This window comes from Barbatula barbatula, assembly GCF_947034865.1.
Source record: "Barbatula barbatula genome assembly, chromosome: 8".
Lineage (NCBI taxonomy): Eukaryota > Metazoa > Chordata > Actinopteri > Cypriniformes > Nemacheilidae > Barbatula > Barbatula barbatula.
In genome coordinates this window covers 17,991,640-18,018,807 of record NC_136771.1, presented here as the reverse complement: position 1 = coordinate 18,018,807, position 27,168 = coordinate 17,991,640, and the positions used below count along the sequence as shown (strand labels likewise).

The 27,168-nt window shown below is 37.1% G+C and overlaps 1 protein-coding gene across 2 annotated transcripts in view; it reads right to left on the bottom strand.

Moving 5' to 3' along the window:
• LOC306897481 (neuronal acetylcholine receptor subunit non-alpha-3) overlaps nt 1-20,495 on the bottom strand; it is a 47,171-nt gene extending 26,676 nt beyond the window's left edge. Inside the window, exons 1-6 of one of the 2 annotated variants that reach the window (XM_079462273.1) lie at nt 19,839-20,495; nt 11,751-11,890; nt 11,009-11,053; nt 9,726-9,835; nt 8,533-9,592; nt 1,937-3,295 (exon numbers count right to left, since the gene is read on the bottom strand). In XM_079462273.1, the coding sequence (XP_079318399.1) occupies nt 3,170-3,295; nt 8,533-9,592; nt 9,726-9,835; nt 11,009-11,053; nt 11,751-11,890; nt 19,839-19,896 (1,539 nt within the window). In that variant the 5' untranslated portion in view covers nt 19,897-20,495 and the 3' untranslated portion in view covers nt 1,937-3,169. Of the gene's footprint in view, nt 1-1,936; nt 3,296-8,532; nt 9,593-9,725; nt 9,836-11,008; nt 11,054-11,750; nt 11,891-19,838 lie in introns of those variants that run through there. The other variant, XM_079462275.1, reaches the window with a different exon arrangement.
• Nucleotides 20,496-27,168: the final 6,673 nt, after the last annotated feature.

Sequence of the window (27,168 nt, the reverse complement as noted above, 5' to 3'; positions counted from 1 at the left end):
AATGCAGAAATCACACAGCCATGAGCATTTCGTTTGTAAACAACAAAACAGAAATAAATAACAAAGGGGGAGTCATACAAATGCAAAAACATGCAAATGTGCAAACAAACATTAATTATGGAAATGGAACCACATGCACGGATTTCGTGGGTAAGAGATTTTCAATAAGCGCCAAGAAAATGAACCTCTTGTGACCCACTTGACTAAACAGTCACAAACAGAGAACTTAAGGGACTTGATCAGGTATGTGACTATTAACTAATGGACTGATCTACATCAAACCTACATCTAAAGTCAACAAAATATTTGTTTCTGATTATTAAATAAATATACTGATATAAGGCATGATTGATCTCAAACGACAACACAATCATTATACAAAAGCAGATTATTGGTCCTGCGTAGATCTAGGAAGTGTATTACACTTTTGTGTGGTGTGTTAGCAAGTGCCAGTCCTTCCCTAAACAAGTCAGATCTGAGAACCCTTCAGTTGGGTAGTCAGTGATTTCCTCTATTATCTAGCTATATTAATAATTGTTGTTTAAGTATTGTCCATTGTTAGTTCATGTAAGTGAATGCATGATAACAATAACCTTATTGTAAAGTGTTACCGTGTTGGTAATTCTTTACAGCTGTTTATCATTTACATTCATTTTTGTGCATTAAGTTATGTTACTATAATATTTGATTTATGAAAATGTATTAGCAAATTAATATTACAACTAAAATGAACTATTGTTGACATAGGAAACCTTATTGTAAAGTATTCAGATGTTTGCACACTGAGTCCGAAATTTTGTCCGAAAATCTAGCATGTTACATTTACATTGTGATTTAGCAGACTTACAGAGAGTTCAGGGAGCAATATATGAATGTCATACAGGAGCAATAATACAACGGGTGCTAATACCAATACTAGTTTCAACAAAAGCCAGAACAATACCTATTCAGAGAAAGGGTTAGATTTTTTTCTTCTCATTTGTCTGTCAAGTATTCACAGAAGAGATGGGTTTTAAGTACTTTTTTGAAGGTTGTGAGAGATGTGGTTGACCGGACCGTGTTAGTAAGAATGATCCACCAGGCAGTAGTTGTGAAGTAGAATGAACGGGAAAGAGATTTAATGCCCTTATGAGAAGGCAATACGAGACGCCGCTGGTTTGTTGAATGCAGGGTTCTTGATGGGGTGTATTAGTGTAGTAGGGTGTGAAAGTATGCCGGTGCAGATCCAGTGATAGTCCAGTAGGCAAACCTCAGTGACTTGAATCTGATACGGGCTTCAACCAGTAGCTAGTGGAGAGAGTTGAAAATGTGACATGTTAAAAATATTACGACCTGACGTTGTTTCAAATGCATTTACAGAAAACAAATTTTTTCGTACCGGGTTTGTATTTTGTTTTTGTGCGTTTTTCACATTCGTAGCAAGCACTTTGAGAGGTGTTTAGACGTCTTGTTTAATTTTTAGGATAAGGAATACAGAAAACCGCATACGATAATTACGGACTAAGTGTGCAAACACATTAACTGTAATAATAATGGCCATTCATTGCAAATTAATTTTTACCTGATTCTTCTAGAGCTTATTGTATTTAGTGTAAAAATAAAGTGCATAAATACCCTCTGCAGACTGACCTGCTAGATTACTACAGTCCATAGAATTTACTGTAAATTGCAAGCAGTCTTATTTTCACCCCCCCAACAGTAGCATGCCACATATGACTCTGCTGGAATTCGGTCAAATAGTCATGAAACTGCTTTTACATTTGGGAAATGATAATAAAACGCTGTTAATGCCACTAAAACCAACCGTATAACCAGCTGAACTTTCAAGCTCTACTAGAGCAGTCAAGCCAAGATAAGCACATGTGTTTCACAGAGGCATGCCACATACACACTTAATACTAATTGAATTGAAAACACAGGCAGCAAGACAGAGAGATAAACAACAAAAAAGAATTTTTTATTTGAAAGACATCTGTTATAAACATGTTGCAAAATTGTCAGAAGCTGTCAAGTGGAAGTGGGCAAAAATCGCAATGGTGATATTAAAGAGGGGATTACGTCTCTGACGGAGCGAGAAAGAGAGACAGGCAAGTGAGTGAGTCATTTTAATAGCATGCACTGCTTCAAAAACAGTTTAGGATTTAAACTCGAATAACACAGACGATACATCTGCATTAAAAAATGAAAACTGAAAATCTTCCTTTTGCTGTATCAGGATGATGAGACACGGTGTGTAAAATAAAGAATTCAACTTAAACACAATTTATTTGCCATAAATGGAACTGGATTAGTGGATTTTATTCTAGAATGTAGCCATACTTCAATTTAAAGTCATTTATTAATCACTCATATTCTAGACATCTTCTATACGTTCACCAACAGCGGATTGTTTATCATCCAAGAGTTCCAATTTACACGTTATTGTCTCAAGCTGGATTTCCACTTTTCTTACTGGTAATGAAACACCACTTTCTGTCACAGATTTTCCTGAGTTTGTTGAGAGCAGGGCTCGAAATGAGGCCGGCCTAGGGGATCTGAGACCCCCTTAAGGCTTTAGGAAGTCCCCATAAGCAGTAAAAAAACAAAAAGGGTCAGATCTGTTTGGAGGGTACCCCAGATGTATTTGGGTAAAAGTAATCATCTGACAAATCTGTTTACATTTACGCAATTGCACAATTTTGTAATTTATTTTGTCATTTGAAAATGCTTGGGACCCCCATAAGACTTGATTCCATTGCAGCACTGGTCAAGAGGAGATGAACGTTTTGTTAAAATATGGCAAGTGTCACGTAAGTTTAATCAAACTATGTAGTGGAAGGTCAATTGTCAGTTGTGGGAACTGACTACCAATCAGTCTGACCTGTTAAGTTGTGAGTGAAATTGTGCTTTACACTTGATGCTGATTAGAACCTTCAGCTATGGTCATTTCAGAGTCACTGATTGTTACCAGGCAGAGAGCATCTCTTTCTCTCTAATTGGTGAGTGGAAGGAAAAACAGAGCATCTGATTAGCTAGCCGCACAAAGACACCGGTATATAGTTGTGCAGATTTGTTGTATAGACAGAATACAAGTTATATGTTAAATAAATATGACAGTATGCCAGTGACTGCTGATATCCAGTGCCTCTTATTGGTTTACAGCAGGTGTACATCTGAGTTTCTTTGTCAACTAAGAGAAAAATCCAATGAGAGGTTGCAAGAAGAGGCCAACGGTTCCCAGCACGCACACCAGCACAAAGACCCAAAGGAAGATGCGGTCAATCACCATGGCAACATACTTCCAATCATCCTCCACCTAAGAGAGAAAAGGCACACAATAAGAGAAGAAATTGAAGGTTAATAAATGAAGAAAAAAAGAGGTTAGAAGTAACAAGGAAAGAAAATGAGAGGAAAAAAGAAATTAGGTGAAACGAAAGCAAGGTAAATGGAGGAGAAAATGGCGAACACAGAAGACCAATGAGTGGTGTGAAAAGCAAACTTGCCGTCTTTCCAGAAAGCGTTGCGCACACTACACGGGGAGAATCTAAATTAGATTGTGCTACTATAAGTGGAGCTATACAACACGTTCTCCTTCCACGTATTTGGGTGCATTACAATGCTAATGTGATTCAGTAGCGAGGCTCTGAGCTACACAGTGAAGATGAAAGATGAAATGATGAGACTTTCCATATCAAAGTAGGATGTCTCCGCTGAGGGATCTAAAGCACTTATTGTCAGTGAGGCACTCAGTAAACGCTTCCACTGAGTGAAGCCGAGTTGTTCCTGTAAGCCGCATAAGCCTGTGATATGACCTGTGCTTTTGAGGACATTTGAGAGCCAATGCACGGCATGATGATGGAATCTGAGCAGGTTTTGAGGCTTTCGGCATTCTCATTAAAACTGTCCATCAATGAATGTCTAAAACTAAGGAGTGCCCACAGATCAGCCATGAATTCACTTTTCTAATTAAAAAGTATATGTTTGTCTATATGATAACATTTAAGGATTCACATTCAAATAACAGAATATTAATTTTGAGCAATTTTGAGAAAAACTTGTGAACATAAGCTTTTGGCCGGTGGTGGTCAAATATTCAGTGAAGGGTATGCATTTTGAATACTTTTTAAATGCAATTTTAGTTTTCTAATAAAAAATTATAATTAAGTTTGTCTACAAAATAACATTTAAGCATATACAATGTAATCTTTCAACATTTCTTTGAAAAACGTTGGTCAAGTGACCCTAAACATTTGACTGGTGGTGGATGTGGTCACCTACTGTATGGTGTTATACAAGTCAATGGAACAAAAGCAGTCTGACTGAGTCAGTTTTTGTCCATGTAAGTGAACATACAGTTATGCATAAAACTGTTCCAAACAGAAGGTATTGAGTAAGGCTGCAATGTGTTGTTCCTTGTTTCTCTTTTTCTGGAACATAAGTTAGACAGTCATAGTTATATATAGTTGGCCTACTTGGTACATTGATGTAGGACCTACAGTATATCCATGAAGCCGGGGAAAATAGAATAAGAATTAACAAGACATATGTTGGCATACTGTGGTGAATATTGCCTCAGAGACAAAAAAGGCTGCTGTCTGCCGGCACTCAGTCCCAGATGAACAGAATGAGCAACTGAACAAGTTCTTATGATAATAGAGCAAAGAAAATAAAAATACCTTAGCTGTTACCAGCTATAACCTCTGTATACCCACTTGTTTTGCTGCTTAAACCGTCTCCAAGCTGATTTTGTGATTGCTTTCTCTTTAAATGTATCGCCTTTTTCTTATTTTGTTTTTAAACACACAATTCTTTAACCCAATTCACACAGACCACTGATCCAAGAACATTGTACAATTGCCAGAGTGCCTTGTTTGTGAACGCAAATGCATCCCGGATTGATCTGAAAAGTAATTCTGGAAAGGGGACCTAGTATCATTAACGGGATCAGTCCCGGAAAGCGCCATGTGTACAAAAGGCAGAAAAGATTGTACTGTAATAAATTGTAAATAATTTGGCTGTGTATTTACTGGCTACCGGTTGAAGCCCGTATCAGATTCAAGTCACTGATGTTTGTCTACAGGACTTTCACTGGATCTGCACCGGCATACTTTCACACCCTCCTACACCCCCCTGCGTTCAGCATACCAGCAGCGTCTTGTATTGCCTTTACATAAGGGCATTATTTAAATCTGGGGATGAATGCAAGTGTCCTAATCACCAATCTTAAGGTCAGATGCAAGAATAGCATTATCTGCTTCTAAACACAGTTTAAACTTGAAATGTATTTTACCAAAAAGAAAGTTTGTTTTAAAATTGACGTCTTTATCATTTGCAAAAGGCAACAATATATGCCACAGAATAATAACCAAAAAGAGAGATTATTTAGGCCTATTTGGCACTAAATAAAGGAAGGCAGTAATAATAACAAATTGCGCTATTTAGCCACTTTAAAACCCTGCAAGGAAATGATGATCAACAATGATCAACCCTATTTTCAAACCACATTACATGGCAGTATATTACGTCTTTACAAGATCTTCACGGGATGTGTGTTAACGCCAGAAAATCACTGGCAGTGTGAATAAATAAAATCGAATGATCCCGGGAATTATTTTGTGTATTTTCCAGGATCTCTGTGTGAAAAGGGCTTTTCATTCAGTTTGTGCTTTTATTAAAAAAGAACACAATATTTCCAGCGGCCCGTCTCCGACAACAGCTTCAAGCACATCATCCTCAGTGTTGGGAGCATGTCCTGTCAGTTACCGAAAGAGTCCCGCTGAAGCTGTCAGGTAACAATAATAAAACTGCTTACTTTAAATCAAACTTGCTTTAAAATTTGCATACTGGTGTTGTGTCAAAAAATGACTCCTACTCTCGTTGGTGGTTGACCGGCTCAAAAGAAATTGACACTGAGTTCAGATGTTCTCTTGCGCTGCTTTAACTCTTTATGATGTTGTGATGCATCACAAATCTTTGATATCTGTCACAACTTTTAACACTTGCTTTATTTAAATGACACTTGATGAAATAAAACAAAGCAATTCCGTAGTAAGGTTACTGTGTAAAAGCTCACAAGTCAGAATCCTTACGTTTTCTCTGCATCCTCATTCCCTTTACAGTGGTTTTAAACCACATCTTTGCAGTTTTTCTACGTTTAAATAAAGTCGTTTTTTTATGAAAAGTGGATTCTACGGTTTGACAACTTCAATCCATATGTAATAAAAAAGTATATATAAATCTATAAATGAACCACTGTTAAAGAACACAACCCTCTGAAAACTCAAGAGAAAATAATAGTTAAACTGTTCATCTCAGCAACAGTCCAGGAAATCTCCGCCAACACTGTTTATCAACGTTGTTTATTTTTTGTTTTCCTGTAAAGATGGATTTGTACAATGACACAAGCCAATTCACTGGCTTTTTAATAAAACGTAAATTCACAGCCATTTTCTGTTCTCCCCGCACACGGATAAAAAAGTTAAAAAAAAATTAAAATTCATGATATAGTTGATAATGTAATGTTTGAGCGTGTGTTTCAGTTCAATCAGGATAAATTGACAACGAAATCTTGAATACTTCAAGATACTTGTTCGACCTCACGTTTGCACTATGCAGGTAAACACCAGGCTAACTTACGTTAAAGTCAGGACTCAAAGTAAATATACAATTATCAAGCTTACCAAGCTAGCCAAAATACAAGACTGCGGTTACGTATCTTATCGTGTTTGTAACCAGTTAGTACTTTAAACATTTTTAGACAAAATTATAGCATAAAATGTATGTTACCAATGACTTATTAAGATAAATTGTTGAATTATCTGTGCAGTTATTGATACAAAAAATCACAAATAAAAAATATATTTTTAGCAAACATTAAGGATGAATTTCATGTTTGTAATAAAATAAACATTAAATACATTTAAGTTGGAATGCAGTAAAATTAAGTTAGGCTAATGTAAATATTAAGGGTTGAATGAATGTAATAATGTGAGTTTAACTGACCTTGCGATATTAAGTTGGTCAAAAGCAAAAACAAATTTGTTGAAAAATTACCAATTGAATACATTTCTTTAAGTTGATTCAATTGTTCGCTTTTTACAGTGTAGTGCTCAATACATCAGTATTTTATAATCAGCACAAATAATGTGGCCTCTTTGTAAAAAATGGACAATTTTTAGCAATTTTAGATAAGTGGTGGGTATTGTAGCGTGTGTGGCTGACCATACCCCCCACCGAAGTTCAATTACACAGAGCTCCACAGCCCAGTGAGGATGTTTCTGTCATTACCTTAGTATATGGCAATAGAGAATACCGCTTAAGAATCTATAGGGACTCCTGCATTAGAAGGTGCCTTCAATGTCCTATACGTTTGTCATGATCCTTCCTGTCAGGAGTTTTCTGGTTCTGTGGACAGGGTTGTGATAGTACCATATCTTTTATTTTCCACCCTCGTTGCATTTTTTCCTGTTTTGCCCCATCGTGGGTTTTTATTTTTAAAAAGTCTTTGTTTTGCAAACTGCTGTCTGGGCGTGGGTTCTCAAATTCGTGAAAACGTTATGTATGACTTCCTGGGATTATTACAACCTACTGTATAGGTGCATTTCAAAGTTTTGAAATGCACCTATAAAATGTTTCACAAGCATTTATTTTATAGCTGTAGTAAATTTATATGTAAGACTTTACATATAGTCTGATATATGATAGCCCAGTCTGATCTGAACAGTGCGTGCAAGCTTAAATGCCCCTTAGCCTTTGATCTTTCCAGTGACATATTCCTTGTCACAATTTAGAATTTAATTGTGAAACTTTTAAGTAAACTTAGATGGTCCACTAAAGGAACATTGCCATTTAAATGGAAATCCATTGGGGATTTCTTTATTTTCTTGTAAAGCTACTTTAAAACAATGCAACACTGAGTTTGAGTATTTAGTTTTTAGGTATATTACTTTGTTCTTTTGATTAGTGTCGTCTGTGTTGTCGTGAACTTACATTTATAAAAAGATGTGAACTTTTTACATTGTCCCTTACCGACCATTCAATTTGCATTATGCGTTTGGCAGTTGCTATAGGTAAACAACTAAGAATGCATTCAAGGTATACATTTTATTAGTGTTGTGTGTCCCTGTCACTTTGCTGTTGACATAACACTCGCCGATCATGAGAGTTTTATTTATATGTTCCCATCAGTAGAGAAAATGTTTATCATAGAACTTGAGTGTTTGTGACATGTTTAAAGGTCAAATGGTTAAATAATGTGCTTTTAGAAACCATTACAGGAGCCAAGTTGAAACCTAGTTGTCAAGCGTGTTAGTAACGTCACCAGTTGTCCGATCACAGACACGTGACTGTAAGCTGTGGAAGGCAGACTTGCCTCACCAAAATGTGATTGTAAGGCTCAAGCAGTCAAATCCTCAATGCATTAAGGTAAAAGATACTAGATTAAAACATGCTCCTGTATTTAAGGAAGGTGAGGAATGAGTTGTGGTGTGTTTATGTGAGAATGCAATTTCCCAAAGTCAATGTATTCTGACATGAATAAAGACATTTCTTTACCTCTTTGGCTTTGTTGCGGCTCCTCATGTTCTCCGCAATGTACTTCACACTCTCGATCGCCTGTTTGATCTCCGGTGACACCACAGAGAAGGCCACGACCGTGTTAATGGCCTGCGGACTCAACTGACGACTCACTTTCCCACAATCCCCCTCGGGTGCCTCTTTCATCGGATGACAAGGGCATCCCCCTTTCTTTCCCTCCAGTGCAGCTTTTCCCTCTCCAAACTCCAAAGAGTTCACTGCACCCTGTTGGGATCCACTATTTTTCCTCTTCTTCCCCTCTCCTCCTTTTCCTGCTCCACTCCCTGATGAGCCACCACTCTCCAGTCCTCCTTTTACGGAAGACTCAGACAGGTCGAGAGGCCGGCGCATGAGCATAATACGAGGTAAAGCTCGGAGAAAGACGGAACGAACCCAGCTGGGCATGGTGTGGGTCATGGGGGTGCGATAGTGGACATTCAGCACAAAGACGGTGATGACGATTGAGAGTGTGACGAAAATCATGGTGAAGAGGAGGTACTCGCCAATCAGGGGAATAACAAGGGAGGTGGACGGGATGGTTTCCGTGATGACGAGGAGGAACACAGTGAGGGAAAGCAGCACGGAGATGCACAATGTCACTTTCTCACCACAGTCTGATGGAAGGTAGAAGACCAGCACAGTTAGGAATGAGATGAGGAGGCAGGGGATGATAAGGTTGATGGTGTAGAACAGGGGCAACCGTCTTATGTAGAAGCTGTAGGTTATGTCTGGGTAGATCTCCTCACAGCAGTTGTACTTGATGTCATGTTTGTAGCCGGGTGCATCTATGATCTCCCACTCTCCACTTTCCCAGAAGTCTTTCAGATTGACCTTTGAGCCGATGAGCACCAGGTCAATCTTGGCCTTATCGTAGGTCCAAGAACCAAACTTCATAGAGCAGTTCTGATAGTCAAAGGGGAAGTATGTGATGTCCATAGGGCAGGACGATTTAAAGATGGCTGGAGGGACCCAAGTAATGGTTCCATCATATTTCAAAAGTGCTTTGGTTTTGTCCTCCACCAAGAAATCTCCAACAGCACTGTGTCAGAAAAAAACATGCCTGAATGACCTCAGGTCATATCTTCATTTCAGTTCGAAAGAAACTAAAGACCCACAATTGAATATATAAAATAAATCTAAATTTACTTGAGGTGATTTAGGTTTTGGCTCACTTGTTGTAAAGTACAATGTCAGGCCTCCAGATTTTATTTGATGGGACTCTGATGAATTCGATTCCATCAAACTCTGCTGGTGACCACTTGAGCTTGTAGTCATTCCATATCTAAAACAAAACCACAAATTATTTCAGTTTATATCATTACATACAAACTATTTAAAACCAATATTTATTAGTTATCATGCTTTTAAATAACCCATTTTTCACCTAGCAGTTACTGCTTATTTATTAATTTCATCTTAACATACTAAGCAGACAATATAGCATAGACTAAATAGACCAAAATAAATAAATAGAACCTAATAATGGTCCAGAAAAGGAGCGTAAGACTTGGAAATGTCTCCTCTTATTCTCTCTAGCACTCTGTTTCTTTCATAAACCTTCAAAAAACGTTTTATGAGAGTATATAAATACGCATCGGACTTGAGTCATATTCCATGATAAACTGGTGCACTGAAAATATCAGCATGCATGAAATTTTGTGATTCGTCACCAGCTCTGTTTAAGAATATCTCAGTGTTATTAGTCAGCCGGGTGTCTTACCATTCCGCCTCCTTTAAGAAAGTAAAAACATTGGGAATACGTGAATAATGACACATGTGTGTAGAACACAAGCAGACAAACACATCCTCTGAAATATACTGTTACCTTAAGTAATAGTTAAATAATACACTTTCAGTCTAAATAATACAGAAGGCTTTTGTGTGCACATTCAGTATAACGACCCTCAACTACTAAAAACAAAATACAAATAGTAATGTCGATAGAGTTACATCTAAGTATTTATAAAATTAGTTTAAGATTCTATTTGACTTTATCACTTTTAAACTATTAACCTATTGTATTTTCAATTTCAACTGAAGTAATGTTCTAGGAATTCATATAATATGCTTGTTCATATTTAAATGATGAAGAATCTACAAACTTAAATTATTAAAAAACTAAATATATTACCATATTGTGCAGATCACTGCGAATGGAAAAGCTCATTATTGTTTGATGTAGTTATACAAACGTCATACTTTTTCACACATACATTTCCATCTTTTAGAAACTTTAATAAAATGTTTTAGGTAACTCGTGTATTTTTTCTTTACCTAACATTTCTCTTCCATTATATTTTGTTTCCACCTACTCTCCTCTACTGTATCAACAAGGAATACGCTATACACATTTTCTTGTTATGGTCGGATTGACGGTTTCTCAGCATGACATGAAGAGGATGAGATGCTAGTGCTGGTGTACTAGCTGGCGCAAGTCTCTGTACTGCACACTTACATGTCGTAGCCATAGGTTGGTCTCCATTATCTGATTGACCTCATCCTGTAAAGAGGACAAGATTGAGACAATCACAGAAATGCAGAGAAAAAATCTGAGAGAAAAACAGATGCCCATATTCGTTTCTAACAATAAAATCAATACTGTTCCTGTCTGAAGGAACGTACAGAACTTTTGCTTCGAAATTGATTGATCTACTGCAGTAGTTCCATGTGCATTACTTCCATTTATCAAAGTTCACTCCAGAGCTGTATAAACCTGAAGACATCCAGCTAAAATGTTTCCTTAATCCTGTGAGAGTCTAATCTGTAATCCAGGATTCTGTTCTCTGGAGTGATGGGTTATGGTTTGTTAATCTCTCAGGTGTCTGTGAATCGAGAATAAAGGTGTGGCAATAATCTTGGCCGCTCTCGCTTGGTGAAGTGGAAACTTAATCCAAGAGTTTTAAGGGAATTGCTGAATTGTATGACGCCTGAGAAAGCGCAGAGTCTGTCTGGCTTCCTGTAACACCGGGCGCAAAGGCTTTTAACTCAATTGTTTCTCTGACCACAGATGAAACAAAAAGCCAGAACAGCCAACAACAGCAAACAGCAACAATTTCCCCACTAAAAACCACTTGCAGAGCTTTCCACTTTCTTCTTTTTTTGTAATTTGATCATCAATATGACACAGTTTCTTCTTTAGATAAACAATGCGCTTAATTTGGTTCTAAAATTGATTCTAAAATAATGGGTTTCCTTACCACTTTCACAAGCTGCGACATGGAGACCTCAAACTCCACAGTAACAGGGTCAGAAACATTTTCCACCGGCCGAATAAACTGGTTATACCTCCTGAATAAACGACGAAACAGCCTGTCTTCTCCCTTAGATGAGAAACAATCTGCACAAACATACACAAACAGAGACACACGCAGGGGATATGCTTAGCATAGAAATCTATTTTGATATGCACTAGGAGAGACTCCACTTATATAGAGGATGTACTTGTGTACTTGTGAAGCACAGAGCCATGTATGCATTTTACTATTGTCAACAAATTATATATTAAAAAAACTGGCATTCTTTACATTATAAGAGTGTTTACAGAAACAATTTATTAAAGTATTCATTGTTTTTGTCCCCACCACTTTTCAAAACAAAGTTACGCCACTGAATGAAGTTAAAAGGATACACATTATGTTATCATTTATTCACCCTCATTCGAAACCTGTACATCACTCTGTTTTCTCTTGAACACAAAAGATGATATTTTCAGAAATGTGTTGGTGGTCTTGCGTGGAATTTTGTGTCTGTGTTTTTTCTAAGAATGTGACCGCATGTATTGCTTTTAGCAGCTTCCTCAGGGACAGTGCCAACGTCCTACCAGACACTCTAAGTGCAGAAAAAAAGAGCTCTTAAGGTTACAGGTCATCATCAGCTATAGTGAGTATTAGGGCTGGGTGGAATGACGAAATATGCCGGAATAAAATGTCAACCGTAAGAGATTTTTCTATTCCGTGTATTACGCGAAAGTCAATCTAAGATAAATATGGTATAAGATATAGTATTATGATGGGAGATTGTTACCATGAAATAAATTGTTAGTGTGAAATTTTGCCCACCCCTAGAGGGTATGCGTGAACATGCCCGGGGCACGCTACTTTGAGTGGTAAAACACTCAGCAAAATGGCTTCTTTCAGTAGGAAAATCAAAGAAACCGGGGCTAAAACTAAATAATTTTGTTCTGAAATTACGAGCAGCTGGACTCGATGGTGAGCAGTGGATAAATGGGAATGGTGGCTCATTGGTTAGATCATGGCGCTAGAAATGCCAAGGTCATGGGTTCGATCCCATACTCAGATGCAATGTAACTCACTTTGGATAAAAGTGTCTGCCAAATGTATGAATGTCAATGTCTATCTAACGACTTACAAAGGAATCAGGTGATCTTGGACACTCAAATGTTCCGTGGACTTGCATTTACTGATATTGTAACCACAGGTGCGTTCCGGGGTGATCACATGGGAAAAAGACAACATGTGTTATTACCAAGGAGACCAGATATAAACTATTAATAAAGGTATATTTGATATTTAAGAATTTCAGAAAGCAAACCGTTCTGGGACATCTTTTACTACCATTGTCATTTTTCCTACTATGGTAGTCAATGGGGTCCAAGAACTGTTTGGTTACAAGCATTCTTCCAAATGATATTTCTCTGTGTTCATCAGCGCAAAGAAAGGTATACAGATTTGGAAAAACTCAAGGGTGAGTAATTGACCTAAAGACCTAATGTATGCACTCATTATTATTATACTAAATTGCTAAATACTATGGATTTTACTGCATTACACCATTATAGTATATATATATATATAGTATATGCTAACTATTAGTGTTGGACCATCCCAATGATGATTTAAAAATTTGTGGAAATCACTTTAGTTTCTTCATACAGGTGCAGCTCTGTAAACTTTCGCCGTCATCACGTCTGTTAACCTATAGCAGAGGTTAATAAGACCATATTGACCCCTACATTACATACAGATATATTACCGTAACTTAAAACACTGCCATTCATGTTAAGAGTTCAGTGCTCCTGTCCCATGTGTGCGTATCTATTGTTTTAATGTCCTCCTCTAATTGCTTCAACTAGTTAACTCTCCAATGGCATCTCCTGTTAATAAGGTTAGCCAAGGATAACAATGCCCTGCTTCCAGCAATTAAATGGACTTCACTCTCCTTGAAATACAGATACAAAGGATAGGTTTTAAGTTTAGTTAGTTTCTGGAACCCCATTAAGCTTAAGATAACCCTTTTAAATTAATGTGGCACGATGTCCATACGGACCACAGCAGGATCTTAAAGTTAAACTCTTAAGCTGGCCTTGATGAAAAATTAGAATGTTTTAGAACTAGACAGGGGTTTTTGTATCCAACACACTGTCCAGTGTCCTTGGTCATTTCTAAGAATTCCAAGTGTTTGTTATCACTGTTGAATATTTTGAATACAAAAAAAGAAATTCATACTGAATAACATGTTGCTAAACAAAGATTATGTTCTCAGGACCTGAGTGTTTGTCCAAACAGTTTTACATGTGAAAGTTCCCAGCATGCATAATTTGTATGATCTGAAATGATAAGCGTTTTAGTGTTTACTGGCTTTTTTATCCTGCTATTGCTATTGTCGTCATTGTTAAAGACTTAAGAGTTTTTTAGGCTGCGTTCAAATTTGTAGTCTGGTTCAGACAACAAAATTAATAAATATATTTTCAGACTGGCATTTTAACAGCGAACCTAAAGATATCCAACCTTGCAGCTTATGTGTAAAGTCACAAGGTGATTTTACCGGACATTCAAAACAATGCTGTGTGCTTGGTTATACATGCTCAGTGTATGCCTGCGCATATTTTGAGTAAGCCGGAGACTTTCGAAGACCTTATGAAGTGTTCAAAGCAGTCAAAACGGCTACAGGAATTCCTCAGTTACATGCACAGATCTAATAAACACTCCTTTTATATTACCAAATCACTTGATTTTCAGGCTGTATATCTATCCTGTTTTTGCTTCGGTTCGATGCTTTTGGTCCAAGTTGCATTCATATTTCAATCGCATTTTGTCATTGTCCGCTTGATTGAGATTTTCTGTTGAGGTCTAAGTTGATTTTATAGGGAAGATGCATTCAACATTCAACACAAACTGTTTGAAAAGTTACTTGATCGATGTTTTGGTCTCTTTGAGGAATGAATACAATAAAATAATATAATGTAAATTTTAATTTAAAATGAGTTAGGTGTAGGAGTAAACTCAGAAATCTTCTAGTATTGAGTCTAATGTTTTAAATTGGTTCAGTTAAATAGTTAAGTTAAGAGACATGTTACACATTTTCTTAGATTCTTCCTTAATATTTTCCAAGGGGAGTGCTGGACAATGATATTAGCTAGAGAATATTTACCGACTATCAATTACATTATTTTTATAGTTCCATTTCAGAGCCATCTCCATAATTGCAAGAGGAGACCGTCAGTGAACACGGCGACAATGAATGCTGAAACTGAGGATTTGATTAAAAATAGCTCCCGCTCTCACATTAAAATTACAGTTCATTACAGCTAAGCCCAACACATTAGACTCGGTCCAATGGATTCAGCACTGAAGCCCATTAAAATTGCAATTACATCCAAAAAAGTCAAAGGTCTGAGTCAACGTGGAATTTATTTCATCTTTACATAAATTTGTTTTTTAGAAAAAAAATAACAACAACAGATTGTGTGTGAGCTGCACGAGTTCCCAGTGTGCATTCTTCATCCTCTTATTGAAATTTCATGTTTTATTTGCATTTATTGTACAAATGCTGTTATAGGCTTATAGGCACGTGGAAGGAAAACAAATCAACGTTTACCAGGGGTGTGACGAGACAGGAGAACTAGATTTTATTACTTTTTTATAGAAATCTTTAATGATGAAATTTATAGGTGAAGAAAGTCTCTTATTCACCTTTAAAAATCTAATTAAACTTCTATTTTAATTACTTATATTACGCAGTAATAAACAATATGTAAACACTGCAAAATGTTTTGTCACAAACTCAAATTATGCTTTGTTTTCTTCTTTAGAGGCGTAGCTTTTAGTAAAGAGCTGTGGTTGTTCTTTCTATATGCTTTTTGCATAGTGCTGCTATTAGCAGAGGTGGCGATCATACCACACTGTCAATCCTTCCTCCACAGACTGAACCCTCATAGCCTTCAGAGAAACAGTTAAGACTACATAAACACATCATGCTTTATGCTAACATTGTACATATGTTAGAGACAGGTGATCCGTTTTGAGGACGCAGGAATGTTGAAACCGTCCATCTAGCGCATGTTTATATAGAGAAACGGGAGGAAAGTAGGGCTGTGGGATGGAAAATTACGTTGTCTTTATGGATGGCCAGGCCGGTCTCTGTAGCTCACAGCCCGCACATACTTTGTGCAGATATTAGCGTCTTCTGCACAGTAATGAAACAACAAAATGTGCACCAAATATATTGTGAGGTCGCACAGTTCAAATATAGGGAGCATATGCGACTAAAATGGTCGCAATTTCGAGCCAAGCACACCATCATGCCAATTATATGAGGATATTGTGTTCTTGCGAGACCAATCGGATCTGGCGAGACACATTGGATCTCGCGAGATCTCGTCACACCCCTCACGTCTACACATCAGCTTTGAGGGTTTTGTTAACGACACCAGTAGTGTGAAATATCCAAAATAGGCATGCAGGGCATGCAAATTAGACAAAATCCTCTCCTGCCTGTTTCCTGCCTCATGCTCAACGTTTCCAAAAATGGGTTTGATGGTGGTAGATCAATGAAACGCTCCGCGATGACAGGGACTGATTATGACTTTGATGTGCCCTGGGCTCTGACTTTTCAAAAGCCCCATGGCTTCACATATTTTACGAGAACAGTGATGCACCTATGCCCAAATACACAGGACTTAGGAGCAGTTCGCACAGAACGCATCTTTGCATTTAAAGAACGCATGACACAGCACTGAGCAATGGTTTGATGGCACTCTTTTGATTCCTAAACTCCTGTGGAACTGCCACTGATGTGTAAAAATAGAAATGACAAATTGACACAGCGTATTAAAACCATGGCGCTTATTTAAAAGGCGCTTAAAAGGGAGCAAGACGCAGGCATAACAGTAGTTTCTAGTCTTCTATGTAAAATGCATGAAAAACAACACATTGATTTATTCATATTTCGTAGTAGGCTAACTTTACTCAACACCTAAAAAAGCTTCTGACCACTCCAACTCGATAAGTGGGAATAGGTTTATTCCTTGCATAATTTACATTCTTGCATTAATAAGACGAGCATTTAACAGTCCATGTATCACAAATTAAGCAATATCAATCACCAAAGCATTTCACATTATCGTATTAAAAAAGTTGGTTTTAATTTAACTGAAAGGTATCTATCGTGATTTCCTCTGAGAAAACTCTTCCACAACGTAATCCAAATCCAGCTGCCTCGCAAGACTGCATTTGATGACCAATATAGACAGCGAACTGAGATGTATTTGACACATTTCTGTGGTTTTAAACTCATTTTGTTATTTTGCCTTCTACACGTGACTTCTGCACGCTTATATTACACAGTGTTTTCTAATCGCCTCTATATGTCCCTCTCAACAGCTTGGCAATGCATTAGGATTATTTATTAGTTTTTTTCGCTACGGTTAATACTTCACAACTGCAAAAATAATCCCTTTATTCCACAGTATCCCGTGCTATTTTATAGAGAAAATAATTTAAATATAAATATCTACACATATTACATTTGCCAGGGCTCCCTACTGGTCTAGTGCCCTGGACACGTGCCGAGTAAGCCTGTGTGTTAATCTGTCCCTGCGCATTTATAAAGCAGCAATGATAATGAAGACGGTTCAATCCGATGACTAAATGGGGTATAAAACAAACCCTTATGAAAGTCATTTTCGAAGTACATATAATATTATCCAGAAGTAATGCGAGTGAAAGAGGAAGAAAGGGTCAAACACTCTTCTCCGCTCTCTCGCTCAAAGTGAGAGGGACACTAAGAGTGTTTCCCTGTCAGTGGAGGAACAGCATTACAGATAGAATCAGACAGGTGAGCAGTTTCTGTTGCCCAGAGAATTCACCCTGGAGCAGCACACACATGCCCGTTCCCCACAGCAGACTGTGTGTGAGATATTTTCAGGACATGCGTCACCGTGGATGTTGTGCATGCTTGCGTGCTCTGAGGTACACCGTGTCTAAACGCCAGCAGTAGCAACATTAGGCAACCTAGAAAGCAGCAAATTTCCATCCCTGCCATCCAATTTGTAAGCAGCGAGTCTTCTGGTTTCAAGGGACACTTGGGGCAATCATCTTGTATTATGAAATCATCTACTGCCAATTCCTCCTGCATATGAATTGGAGCGTTACCTCATATCACCCTGGAACATATCGAATTGGGCAACTGCTTGAGCACCAGGACCCTTGACACCATCTGAATAAATCCGCCCCCGAGGAAGGCAGAAGAAAAAGAGGTAGCAAAGCTGGTATAAGAGAGTAAAGGCGGAAAACAATGGGTGAAACTCTGAAGTATATTTACACCCATCACTTCACTGTCTTGTTTTTCTGTGTTTCTCCTTGTCTTTTGGAGCAGATGGGTTTACCTCCCGCTACCTCTGTCTCTCTGCTGGAATGTCATTGATTCTCTCTTCAGCTCCAAAACACAGATGTGAAGCAATACAGAAAAAGACCACTTGAGTGGATAAGGGTGAAATTCAATGTTCCTTTTGCAAAGATCTGAGAATGTGCTCATCTAAGCGTCGGTTCAGACATATTTTTAGATACATTTCACAATATAAAACTAGATATAAACACAAAATACAAGAAAAAATACTGTTTAAAAGATATGGGATTAAGTGTATCTGTATAGGAAACTTTATACAATGAATTACATTTATATGACAATTATAGTTTGTCATTGAATAAGTCTATAACAATAATTGTAGGCTAATGGATTAGGAAAGGTATACTCCTTGTGTACCAAACACGCGGCCATTGGCTTACATTAAAACCCCAAATGTACTGTATGGTGCCCACTATTACAGGTGATGATGTGTTATCTTGAAAAAAATGATACTTTATTCATGTTTTTGATAACAACACACGTTGTCAGTTGGCAATATTGTTGTGTTCCAACTGAAGGTCTCATTAAAACCCCTTTACTCATCACATTTGACACAGTATCCACCCCAACCCCCTTCTCTCATCCACCCCAACCCCCTTCTCTCGTCAGTCCGAATGCAGGGCATGTTTGAGGCAAGAGTGACCTAAAGCTGGAGTTGAACACAAGATCATCCCCAGTCAGCTCTTCTTTCCCAATACTCTGCACTCAGAACAGAAGACAGAAAAAAGCTATAGAAAACAATCATCAGAAGAATAACTATGTGTCCGAGAATTGTATTCTTGTTTACCCCATGTGTGACTCACTACTGAGTGACAGATGCATTTGACCGTGAAACAGTGTGAAACTTTTGTTCTTATACCGAATTTAGATGCCTAATATAACATTTGCATTCATTTATTTTGGCTGGTCGCTTTTAGAAAAACGATTTAAAGTATATGAGGAATGTGTATACTTGCTCTGTTGCAATACTCTACCAATGGAACTCTAAGAACCATTAACCACAAAAGCTGAAATGTCCAGTGGAAAGGCGTATAGCTAAAACAAAACGTTCACGTGGGGCAGAAAATTATAAATATTTTAACAATCTGACGCAAATGCGGATGCTGACGATATTTCAAGTTCAACACGAAGAACTCATAAACCCGACTACAACTACAAGGATTTCATATCTGTTTATGCAGAAGAAAAAAAAGAATGATAAAACATAATGATAAAAATAACTAAATAACTGTCGGATCCTCTTCAACGAGCCCAAATATGCGCGCCCGTGATTCCGCGCTGCACGCGGACCGATGCAATAACGCGTGTGCATAAATCGTTATTTATACAGTTAGCAGAACTAAATAAACAATTAGATATGATTCCCTCTACCACAGTGAAACAATGATACGTTACAAATATACGAACACAACAACAGTAACTTGGCTTAAGTGACAAGGTTATATTTTTAAATGACCAAACCACGTTGTCACATCGTGGCTTTTAGAAAATGCCCTCAACTTGAAATGACAACCAAGCATGTTTCTCTAGATGTCTAAATTAAATACCTTTACTTTCACATGACACGAGAGAGAAGCATTTCAAAATCAAAAGTTGAATTGCATCGACAGAACTTATCACTTATATACAACGGGACTTACCTTGCGTTATTATTACAATCAGAAGAAGATACAAAGTGACTCTTCCCGTAGAATGCATCGAGCGTCGCACGCCAGGGAGTTCTTCTCCCCGAAAGAAAGCAACAAATTCGTCAAAGAGTTGAGAGAAACAAACGGCAAAAAGCGTGTTTATGGATCCCGGCTTTGAGTTGTGCGTTCAAGCAGCAGAGAGGCGCGTGTGGTGGGGTTGTTTTTGTCCCTCCCCCTGGGCTCGTGCATCGTTCCCCGCCACGAGCGTCTTTAAGTGTCATTAGTGAGAAGCACAATTGCATAGTCTTTCAATTTAAGTAACGTCGTTTTATCATATAACACGTGGATTTATCTACTCATACAACTGTTTGAGAAAACGCTTCCTTCACACTAGATTAACACTTGACAGTTTCTTACCTATTTTATCTAAGGACCACAGAAATATATGAAAAATATCAAATTGGTTTATATGTGAATAAATGTAAATGTGAACTTTGAATGTTATGCATGTCGTATTTATATTGAAAAAATATTTACTGCTTATTATCAACGAATAATACGTGCTGCCAAATCTCTTTAGAAACCACGAGAAAGAAATGTGTCACGATTAAGATATTTAGTTGTATGTCTTCTTTTTGAAGTTCGGCGTTGGGTTTTGAGAGGTCGAGGTCTAAAGTGCAAAGAACATCAGCCTGATAAATATACCCTTGGGTTGACGTCATCAAACGGTGTGGAAATACGTCTCACTTTTATATTAAAAAGAACAAACATGAACACATGAACACACAAGCAATGTCTTTCATCTGTTTGAATTCACATTTGAACATACAGAATAAACACACGTGTATGTGAGAGAGATGCACGTGGTTAGCTGTTGTTGTGATATCATTGTTTTCCCATCAAACGGCTGCGTTTATCTGTGTGTGCCTGCTGTGTTTACGGGCACACAAAATGATAAACATACAGAACAAGCATCCATAATTCACAGCACGCGCGTGTGTGTGTACACTAGGGGGAGCAGGTGCAGCGATTTAAAGTCTTTATTCAGTTTGGTTGGTTACTAAAAGGTTTCATAGAAACACTGTTATAAGTATAGGCATGGCTATTATCCATCAACAGCATGATTAAAAACCCCAACGAATTCCTTGTGAATATAATTGAAACAGCTACAGTAAAAGGTATGCTGGCCCTGTCCATGGTTCTGAAATGAGGAGACAGAGTGCATGATGGTATAGAATCGGGACATTGACCCTTTTAGGTTATCTGAAAGGGGAATCTGAGCATTTTATGACTGCCGCTGTCTGTGGTGCTAAAACGTGAATTGAAGGAGCTTTTCTTGAAGTATTGAAATGATGCATATGGCAAATTCTATCTAAAATCGATGCACATTCACATGCATTTACATCAGTTTGTGTTGTGTCTTCGAACCCATGACCTTGGCATTGCAAATGAAATACAACAGTTTGCATGTTTTATAAATGGGGGAAGGAAGGTACCTTTTGCCTTTTATTAAACAGAAAAAACATTGACATGAATATTTGACATTGACCAGGAGAACATGCACTACTGCTTGATGTAATTTACAGTTCAAAAGTTTTTCCAAGAAACTCAGACCTAACCTACTATTTAAAACTAGCATTTGGTATATTAAAAAGCATCAGACATTTAGTCCAAAAATGTCCCACAGTGCTTTGTGGCTGGGTAGGACAAATTCAACACTTTAAACATAAAATGTACCTGTGGTTTGCTACTAACAGATGAATAAGTGAGGAGAAAAAGCCATCCCTTTTATGTTAATCTGTGACTATTTTTCTAGTTCCTCTGTTCAGTTTAAGATACGAGTTTAAAGAGCTGGTCCCAAATCTCCATAAAAAGCCATTGCTTATGCCTGAAGGGCCCCATGGGCACCCTGTCGGCATTAGATAAAAATAACTTTCCCAAATTATACTTACCACAATTCATTTGAAGTCTTTATGCAGGTACTATGTTACAGTAGGTATATGTAACCAAATGATCATGTGAAACGTCTATAGAACACTGATTTTTTTCATCTTAGCTCAAAGTCCATCCAAAACTCCCAAATGTAACATGAATGAACTTCGAACTTTGTAATAATAATTCTGCTGTCTAAATTGAGGTAAACTACACCAATTCCATACTCGCAGGTGTAGAGTCAGCGAACAGGTCGTGGGTGATGCGTCTGGCGTAAATCAGCAGCGGAACGTTAATACTCTGATTTCTCGCTGTCATCTTTTCCTCTCTTCTCCTCCATCTTTAATTCATATGCTTCCTAAAAGCAACTCACAGATCCATTAATGTCTCACTCTTTTCTCTCTCTCTCTCTCTTTCTAAAATCTCAGTGTGTTCTGGTTTTCACTTCCAGCAGCCCATGTCCCAAACACTCGTTTAAAAGCTTTTCTTCATCTTTCTGTGCATATTAAAAATAGAAAAATGTTGCGTTACCCAATAGTACTTTTATGGCCTTGTAAATTATTTAAACCACATTTCTGCTATACCTATATGATGATACATGAGTGCTTTTATTATTTGCTAGCATGGGGGGATATAACCATGTCCATTATTTACCATTGGCCTGGTGTTGGATAGAAAACCAAAAAAGCAAAGACCATCATGACAGCTGTTGTCAGATCCACAAATCCAACCGGTCAAGAGCTTGCTAGGTAAAAATTATTTTGTTGTATAAATCAAAACAACCTTATTGTTTCTGTCTGAATTTCATTTTGAGGCTTATCTTTTCCCAACAAAGAGACAAATTATCTATTAAACCATATTCATAAATAGCACAAAGAAAATATGTTAAAATACCATATCCATTAGAACATTAGAAGGTCTGATTCATTTTCATGTTTATACATGGTTTGAGTTTGCTCCTGCGATGCTGCAGAGGACAAGTGGGTTTGTAGTCTGGATGGTTGGTTTGAGTCTGCCACCAAATCCCATTAGTTTCAGTTGCTCACAGGCACATGTAAAAAGTTCAGACCCATTACTAACTCAAGACCCGAAGAACTATTTTTGAATAGCAAATACATTTAGCCAGAAGTGTGCAACATCATTAATTCACAGACAACACACACAGAGGGACACACAAACAAATACAATCTTGCAGTCACATAATAAAGTGACTCAAAGTCTATGGCCTGAAGACTGGCCATCCCTTAACCAGCTTAAAGGATATACAGCGGCCACCATGACTGTTAGTGACCGTGACAGCTGGGGAATAAAGGGGAATTCCTGTGTCTTTCTACATTTTACCGATTTTACCTTCGTCTCATCTTGCCCTCGGTTTCCAGGAAGCTGCTCTTATGAAAGCTTGTATGTCCATATTTCATGATTTTAATTTGTTGACTTATGTCATTATTATTAGTCACTCTTTATATTTGCAACACAACTTTAGCAACACAGTATTTAATAGTTTAAAAAGTGAATGTTTTTTATTTCCTGAAAAACAGCACATTTGGACATCCAATGTTTCGGAAGGACAGCGACGATATATAAGTTAACACATATATATATATATATATATATATATACATGTAAACTTACAGTAGTACTAACTTTACCAACACCTAGTTAGACTAATGTTCTTGCCAACATGGCAGACAGACTGGTAATTTCCAGTTTGCAGATATACTATATGTACTGTATGTATTATGTAAAAGTTGTACCTCCACACACTGACTGGAATGTCTGTCTTAAAACATTCTTAAAACACAGCAGTGATCAGTGTAGGCAAAAGGGTTGAGCAACCTCAAAGACAGATGTTCAAGTCTATAGTAAATATATACTGTAGTTCAGTAGTCTTCCATTAAGGCATATATGGTCACAAACTTCATGACCCTATTAATTGAAAGGTGATTCGTGCACTTTGTGTTTATGAAAGAAAGCCTTCGGCCTTTGAAAAGAATGTAGTGAGGATATCTATACATGGCCCATGGCCCATGACCCATGATCAGATGTTGTGTTTGAATGAATATTATTTCCATTGACTATCTTTATGTCAGTAGATTTAGACGTAGATTTGAAAAATATATCCAACATCCTCAGAACGTATGACTCAGAAAGAGTCAGAAAGGATCAAGGATCAGTGTTTACCTTGAATAAGGTTAATAAATAAGTCCATGTACTGTACAAAGGGTAACGAATACAATATACTTTGATTGTGTGATGAGCAATACTAAGAGTATCTAAGAGTGAAATAGTTAACCATGTTATCGTTCCTCAGTAGTGTCATTCTGATCACAACCAATAATTTAGTTGTCGTCTAGTAGAACTTGGTTACTAAGGAGACAGCAGCGTCAATGAAGAACATGCTTGAGATGGGATTGAGACGTGATGTGTAATGCAAAGAACACAGAATCTTTAATCAGAGGTATACAGAATACAGATTCTGTAAAGGATAAAGAATATTTTATCAGATGAATACTGTAAAGAATACAGAATCTTTTATCAGATCACATGCATGAATCTCAAACAGGTTGTCATTCTTTTTAAATTATGCAAACATTTTATGTTTATGTTACTTAAATCATCTGTTCAATCTGCAAGAAAATGGTCCAAAGTGTCTATAATAATAGAAAACGCAATATACCAGATAATGGCATTTTGTTTAAATCAGAAGAGTCATTTTTTAAAGATAAAATTACAGTTTTAAACTCAAATACAGCAATTATATAAAGAATTCATACCAGTTAAAGAGTGTTTGCTTATGTGCTCTTGTGAAATTACATCGTTGTGCGGTTAGTGTTTGAAGTAACTGTCATTCCACTTTGTTATTTTAATCTTCAATGGCAGCAAGAGTGATCAAAAGCAAGCACAACTAGTCTTTACATAAGCCTCTGGGGATGTGCGACCTTAAGACAATATTTAATGAGAGATATCTGGGAAAGCCTCACAAGCTGATGAAATTACATGTGTGTGCGCTGGTTGTATTCATTCCTCAGTTTACCTCTGTATAGCTAATGGTACTTATAGTTTAGTGTTTCACTTTAGGCTAGAAAGAATTCCAGTAGTACAATTGCAGCAAATCAACATACAGAGAGCTGGGTGGACTGCTGCAAAATACATTGGCTGACTGGATGACAAGTCCCTGAGGAAGAGTCCAAATCAAGCCTCGAGTCTTTCAAGGTCATGTCAAGAGTCAAATCTTTGAGTCCAAATGAAAACCATGTCTTTTTGTTCAGCAATATTTCTCTGTTTCCTGCATTTTAGTATAAATAGTAAAGTACAATTCTGTTTTGGAATATATTTTACAGATAATTTTGCAGGTTTACTTTATTCAGTCAAACATAATTGAGTTCATAAGGATTTATTTCATGATGTAATCTTTTTATTTTTGTACATAGGATTACATCAAATCGATAGATTGTAATTATTGTTTTCCTTAAGAAACAATTATTGTTTTCTTTGTGTCAAAATAAGTGTGTGTTTTCAGACTAAGCAAATGCTCTACTATACAGCAGAGTGGTAACCTCCTAAAATCATCAACAAAAACATATTTTAAAGACCAACACAACAGAATACTAAACATGGGTAAGACTCTTCCTTATTGCAATTTCATGAAAATGCATAAAATACAACTTTATTTGAACATTTACTCTCATTATTAAATCAAATGCATTGAATGTTGGGAACTGGAAGTTGTGACAAAACTGTTGCATTAACGTGTTTAAATAAAATGAATTGAACATGTTCTTTTAAAATCGTACATAAAGGGTACATTCACTGTGACAGTTTTCCTGAGAGTGTATAATCATTATTAAAAAAGGTATATTATTAAAAACACATACAACATGTTGAATATACTCAGGATGTGCACTGAAAGAGCAAATGCATTCCTCCCTTCTCAAAAATTCAGACTGCACCAGCGCATACGTGAAGCTCTAACGGTAAATATGAGAGATGTCGATATCTCAGTAAGCAATGGAGAGGCATTTCTGCTGATCAGCAGGATTGCAGACAACAGCCACTGTCTCTGCTGATGCAATGAAGTTTCTTCCATATTAAATCTTAACCCTGACATCATCGCTATGGGCAGCTGGAAATATATGTGCAAATAAAAAATATATAAATAAGGAGCGACACTCAAAATATGGTCTCTCGACATCTTGTCATTCTTTTGCATCCACAAATAACGCATTTTAATGATTTTCTTTGGCTCTTCATAATATGTGGCCACATTAATCTCTTGAAGCTCTAAGTGCCTCCTGATCAACTTGAATATGACATGTTTTAGTGAATGAAACCAAGATCAGCTATTTCATATTCACTCTTAGAAGATGTTCATGTAAGATCACCCCAGACAATGTTTAGAACAGCTTCCAGTGATTTGAACAATACATTGGTAATGTATTCATCCTCACTGAGGAATGGATGTCATTTGTAGGCAAATAATAGACTGTGAGTACAGATGAGTAGAGAGAGAGGACATTGCATTAGGCTTCACATGTTTTATGTTCATTAAGTCTCTTGGAGTGAGATAAGCAATAAAATACAAATACGGGATCATGATAGACTGTAAATGAATAGTGAGTCTATTTGCAGACACACAACAACCATACTAAACATTGACGAAGGGCAGGAGATATAGGAGAGTCGGGTAGGGGAGAGATCAGTGTAACCATGGAAGCATGGCTCCAAAAAGAGGCTCAATTTGTTTATAAACAATTGAAGAAATTAATGAATCATGAATCATATATAGATTGGTCGAATTCGTATTGGATTGAAGTTTGGTGCAAATTTCTGTTTAGCATATACTCCTACCGAATTCTGGTATTGCATTCCAGCGGATTCAAGGATCAAAAAACCTTTAATAGATTCTAAATGACAGCACATCCTTCACTTTTTTCACACAAAGGATCAAAACAGTAAAAAATAATGTAAATCTTCAAGAAAGCATATCAACCGTAATAACAAATGTAGCCTGTCAGTGATATACACACACACAATTTTAACAATGCACTTTACTGTAAAGGGATAGTTCAATCTAAAAAGACAATTCGTTCCAAACCTGTATGTCTTTCTTTCTTATGAAAACAACAAAAGAAGAAATTTTGAAAACGTTGGTAACCGAACAACATTATCCCACATTGACTTTTACTGTATGTACACAATACAGTAAGACATTTCTCCAGACATCTTTTTCTGTGTGTGGGTGTGTGTGTGTGTGTGTGTGTGTGTGTGTGTGTGTGTGTGTGTGTGTGTTCCACAGAAGAATGAGTTTTGAATGCCAATGATGAATAAATTATGACAGAATTAATATTTTTGAGTGAACTATCCCGTTAAAGATATCCCATGTCACAAATGATGTTCAAATTCACTTACT